Source organism: Acipenser ruthenus, chromosome 35 (genome assembly GCF_902713425.1).
Source record: "Acipenser ruthenus chromosome 35, fAciRut3.2 maternal haplotype, whole genome shotgun sequence".
NCBI classification, from domain to species: Eukaryota; Metazoa; Chordata; class Actinopteri; order Acipenseriformes; family Acipenseridae; genus Acipenser; species Acipenser ruthenus.
In genome coordinates, this window is record NC_081223.1 from 10,454,152 (window position 1) to 10,460,151 (window position 6,000).

General features: G+C 46.0%; 1 protein-coding gene across 1 annotated transcript in view; it reads left to right on the forward strand.

Moving 5' to 3' along the window:
• The window catches only part of ints3 (integrator complex subunit 3), a 34,337-nt gene extending 29,249 nt beyond the window's left edge, over positions 1-5,088 (forward strand). Inside the window, exons 27-30 of the mRNA XM_059007320.1 lie at positions 574-674; positions 1,354-1,426; positions 2,063-2,219; positions 3,197-5,088. Of these exons, the coding sequence (XP_058863303.1) occupies positions 574-674; positions 1,354-1,426; positions 2,063-2,219; positions 3,197-3,274 (409 nt within the window). The 3' untranslated portion in view covers positions 3,275-5,088. The remainder of the gene's footprint in view (positions 1-573; positions 675-1,353; positions 1,427-2,062; positions 2,220-3,196) is intronic.
• Positions 5,089-6,000: the final 912 nt, after the last annotated feature.

Below are 6,000 nucleotides of genomic sequence, written 5' to 3' on the forward strand. Positions count from 1 at the left end.
CTGAGACCCCCATTGTACCCTGCCTCCCACCTTCAGCAGTTTCATTATAATTAGCATCGCTCAACTAGCACCACTTCAAGGACCTCCTCTTCACAAGGCACCCTCATAGAGAAGGGCTGATTGTATACAATCATGTTTGTTTTTTAGTTGGCTGTTGACACCCTAGATGAATGGATGCCCTTTGCCAGTATACATGTGCAGCAGTATGCCTTTATTGCGTTGTCTTTTGTTTCACAGAAAGTAAGAAGTCTTGCACACATTCAGATGTAGTCCTTTTTTTATTTTGTTTTTTAGTTGGTGTTGTTGAAGCTTCATGTTGGACAAATACAAGCTGAACTCATCTCTTAGTTTCTATTTGATGGATTACAAATGTTAAAACTTATGTACGCACACCGCTTGTTAAAGGAGCATCGCTCATCACAGGCTATTGAGCATATCAGAATCTGGGGGGTGTTTGGAGCCATGCTGTCTTTGTTTCTGTATATATCCCCTTGTTGTTGATCCCTGTCTTTGTTTCTGTTCATATCCTCTGTTGTTTTTGCTCCCTTAATGCACTGTGTTTCTCGCCCCCAGTTTGAGGAGTTCCAGCAGTAAACTGGCCCAGTTGACTCTAGAACAGATACTGGAGCACCTGGATAACCTGCGACTCAGCCTGAGCAACACCAAGCAGAGCTGTGAGTATCTGCAGACCCCCGAGGGGTTAATGCACAGAACAGAACCGCACCTCGCTGTTACATAGAACAGAACCACACCTCGCTGTTACACAGAACAGAACCACACCTCACTGTTACACAGAACAGAACAGAACCGCACCTCACTGTTACACAGAACAGAACAGAACCACACCTCACTGTTACACAGAACAGAACCACACCTCACTGTTACACAGAACAGAACCGCACCTTGCTGTTACACAGAACAGAACCGCACCTCGCTGTTACACAGAACAGAACCGCACCTCGCTGTTACACAGAACAGAACCGAACCGCACCTCACTGTTACACAGAACAGAACAGAACCACACCTCACTGTTACACAGAACAGAACCGCACCTTGCTGTTACACAGAACAGAACCGCACCTCGCTGTTACACAGAACAGTTCCCCTGTCTCTGGCTGTCTAAGACTTTAACGAAGGTACTCTTGTGTGTTTAGAATATTTTTTTTAATGTATTTTTAAAACCTCAATCACAATAAGATGGGTGTTTTTATAATAATAAAAAAAACTAAGTTAAAAAAAAAAGTACCGGCGTTACTGTTTATGCTTGCTTGAATGACACGTACGTTGCAGTCCAATCAATAAGGATTAGTGATGCTTTATAAACGTCTGTTTTTGTGTCTGTGTGTTTTGTAGTTTTCAATCAGACCCCGATCCTACAGGCACTGCTGCATGTCCAGGCAAGCTGTGACGAAGCCCACAAGATGAGGTGAGATCTCTTTGCTGTTCAGTCTGTTACTCCAGGAGACTGGACCGGTCTGGTAGCATTACTTTTCAGCCTCTGTTTTTGTTCTGCTTATCATTCTAATACAAAAAGTGTTCCAAACACTAGTCCTGAAAGACACCTCCAAGCTGCTATTGGCTTTTTATTAAAGCCCAGTTTATAAGAAATATGGTCTTGAAACCTCAGGTGGCTATAGATGCATTAATGCACAGTGTAGTGTACTGGGAGACTGTTCTGTGACTCTGGGCAGACTGCTTTGGTGTTAATCCAGACAGAAGGCAGTATAGAGATCCACACACGGATTGTGGGTACAAACACGGAGCACATTTATTGTAGTAGTCAAATGCCTCTGACCATACATAGCCTAGTTCCACAGTTCCATTCTGTAACACACACATCAGAGTCGGGTATTATTCAGCCTGCTGGCTAACCCACGCTGCTCCTGCATACCTCTGAGACGAGTCTACACAGCTCTCCTGTAAGTGCTGCAGATGAACGATGTATGTTAAGGTACAGTAACCAGTTAGTAAGGGAGTGGAGTGAACCTAATTCACTTGTGATTTGAAGGCGAGATTTTGATTTGAAGAATTCCAGCTGTATTGACTGTAGCCCCTCCCGCAGGTTCAGCGATCTGTTTTCATTGGCCGAGGACTACGAGGACTCCTCATCCAAGCCAATCAAGTCGCGGAGGAAGGCAGCCATGTCGAGTCCACGGAGCCGTAAGGGACCCACGCAACCCATGAGCAACGAGGAGGAGACGGGGAGCAGCAGCGCATCGGTGAGTCAGGCAGGGGCACGGGGTCTCGGAACACACTGTCACTCAGGACAGGCTCGCTGTCCTGGTACACACCTTCGCATTCGCACTGTCGCGCTCTCGCTCGAGAACCAAACCCTGAAACTCTGGCCTCAACAACACATCTGAGGAAGTACAGGGTCTAGTTTCTCTGTGTATCGGTTGTACTCCCTTAATATACATAATGAAATGAAAAAAACACAACTATAACCTCGCAGTCCGTCATTTTCAACTCAAACACTGTGCTTTTTAATACTGCGACGTCTGCATGCTGCTTGGGGCCTGCAGCGGAAAAACAACCAGGCCCCTGGGCTGGCTCGGTTGTGCAGAGGAAAAGAGGTGTACGTGGGATGCAGTGAGTCAAACTAGATCACTGTCCCACACTGTCTCAATACACACAGGCACACTGTCACACACACCGTCTCAATACACACAGGCACACTGTCACACACTGTCTCAATACACACAGGCACACTGTCGCATACGCCGTCTCGATACACACACGCACACTGTCACACTTGCACAGTATTATTATTATTATTATTAGTTTATTTAGCAGACGCCTTTATCCAAGGCGACTTACAGAGACTAGGGTGTGTGAACTATGCATCAGCTGCAGAGTCACTTACAATTACGTCTCGCCCGAAAGACGGAGCACAAGGAGGTTAAGTGACTTGCTCAGGATCACACAGTGAGAGTAACTCTCACAATGTCAGTCCCTGTCACCGTGCAGTATGCTCTCTCAGCCAGTATGGGATATTGGTAATACATTGAGCAATGGTTATCCATCCCTAAAACAACTGAAATGCATCAAATCATCACCATCCTGGATACCCACGGTGGCGTTGTGCCCTGTTGACAGTTTTATGGCAGGTGTTTTATTATTTTTATTTTCTTATTTTTTTGGTCCGACCCCCCGCATGTCTCTGTGCTCTTCTGTTTATCACTCTCTCTCCTTTCAGGACGAAGAGGACACCAAGCCCAAGGCTTCAAAGAGAAAAAGGAAAGGCTCGACCCCTGTGGGATCAGACAGCGACTGATGAGAGGCCCAGCCCATTGCCACACCCAGGCCCCACCCACCACCACCACAGAGAGACTGCCCCCCAGAGCCAGACCCCTCCCCCTGGAGCTAGAGACACTCCACCCACCACCGCAGAGAGACTGCCCCCCAGAGCCAGACCCCTCCCCTTGGAGCTAGAGACTGACTCCACCCACCACCACAGAGAGACTGCCCCCCAGAGCCAGACCCCTCCCCCCTGGAGCTAGAGACTGACTCCACCCACCACCACAGAGAGACTGCCCCCCAGAGCCAGACCCCTCCCCCCTGGAGCTAGAGACTGACTCCACCCACCACCACAGAGAGACTGCCCCCCAGAGCCAGACCCCTCCCCCCTGGAGCTAGAGACTGACTCCACCCACCACCACAGAGAGACTGCCCCCCAGAGCCAGACCCCTCCCCCCTGGAGCTAGAGACTGACTCCACCCACCACCACAGAGAGACTGCCCCCCAGAGCCAGACCCCTCCCCCTGGAGCTAGAGACTGACTCCACCCACCACCACAGAGAGACTGCCCCCCAGAGCCAGACCCCTCCCCCCTGGAACTGAGCCAGTAAAACTCCACCCACTGCATCTGGACAGACATGGACAGCAGTGTGAGGTGTGCCTGCCTAGGGGAGGAGCATCGATAGAGTCTCGACCACAGTGCGTCTACAGCACACACCATGCACGCTTTCATTAGTCTGCTGGAATGAAGCATGGAAATATATAATGCACATTTCATAAGGCAAGGGGTTTCAAACTGAATTTACCAGGGGCCGGATTGCAATTTTATTTTAGATTTGCCGGCCAAAAAACATTACTGTTGTTTTTGTTTACTTTATATCCTGTTAGAGGAACATTAATTGCTGGTATAATTCAGCTATATAGAACCCAACCTGGCTCACTACAAGGTAAGGTCTTTCCTGAGGGTGACTCTTATATTGCATTAGGCCATACAGCGTGTGCAAGCAAGCCAGAAAAAAAGATATAAAAACAGCTTTTCCAGACGAACCTTCCCTGGAACCCTGGTTTGGCCCCAGGTCTTTCGGTTTGACACCCCTGCTATAATAAGGATTTAGTTACATTTTGCAGTCTTGCGTGTTATGGAAGGACAGTAGAGCGTTCATTCAATTGAAGTCAGACATTGACCTGGAACTCCACCCACAGTATTGATCCCTCCCATCCAGGGTGTGGCTTATGAGGCCCCGCCCACCTCTCGGTTGTGTGTAATACTGTGGTGAAACAGAGGGGGCGGTATCAACGAGTTATAAATACTGGATCAGAATGACAGACAGACTGACTTTTTGTGGTGGGTGCGTGCAAGAGGAAGAGACTTAAGATTGTTTGAACTGTTACATCGATGATAAAAATGCCCAGAACTTTTTAAATGAAGCGCTTCTTTTTACCGGCATATTTTCATATAAAACTAAAAACAAAGGTTAAAAAAAACAAAGACTGTAAATAAACTTTATCCTGTGATGAACTGCTGAGACACGGTTTGGAAGAAGATGAGACTAAAGTTCTTCTGGGTGTGTTTGAGCACATCTTCATCATCATGCCTTTTTTATGGGGAGACGGGGTTGTTTAGTTTTTTTGGGTTGTCGGATTGTCTGATCCGAGCTGTACCTGTGTGAACGGACTCGCATCACGGGTTAGTTCCTGACAGAGAGACTGATGTGACACCCCCACACAGCAAGGGGGCGCTGCATACAAACCACGCAGTCTTGCTTTTGGAAGACTGCTTTTAACCAGACTTTCTGATGATCTTGTATGTGTTTCTTTTTTTTTTTTTAATAAAAAAATGAACTAGACCTCAGATTGTTCCTCAGAACTTTTTGTTTTTATTTTTATTTTATTTCAGAAAACTATTTCTGGTTGAAATGTCAAAGACTGGACTAGGGTATCAAACTTAGAGAATTTAGCTAAAAGAATATGAAGTGTTTTTCTAACAATGCTTTGGCTAATTAATCCTTTTTTTCCACATTTTGCTGTTTTGGTAACATTCTACTTTTTAAATGGTTTTTATTTAATACCACACGTCTGGCTAAATAACACAGAGAATAACTTAATTTATTCATAGAGTTGGCATAACTCACTGTGGAAGAACTTTTTTAACCAGATTTCTTTTTTTTTTTTCTATGTGAGACTAAAAATGAAATGAATAAAAAATGTCTTGCGAAACCACCAGCTGTCTACTCAGTTCAAACCCTGAAACACAAGCAAGCTGTTACTGCCTACCTAAAAGAATCTCAAAGTGGCTTCGTGTTCCCGCAGTTTAATGCAGGCAATGAGAAAGGACTTGTCAGAAGTACCTGGTTTAAGTACAAGTAAGACTGGAAAGTTACCAAGAAGTAAGGAGACTTCTTATTTGGGTGGGATATATGGAGGCACTCTGTCTCTAAAGCTAAGGGAACACAAATCCCTCTTTGTGGTTTGGAGCTTGGTTTCAGGACACTGCACGACACACCAGGGGAGATTTGGGTTTGATACAGCAAAGCTGCTTCAAACTAGGCCTCCTAGAACCACGTTTCAATCCACTGTTCTTAATAAAAGGGGCTTTGTGTTCACTCGGCTTTTAATCTTTTGTGCTGAGATGTGTGTGAAGGAATGCATGTGTTGTTTTGTATCAAGCTGTCTTCAGATAGGATGTGTGTGATTGAACGCAGCGGTTGTGAGTGTGCTGGAAGCTTGTTTTGCAGGGGATGTGCAGAACCTTGGAAGTGAATAG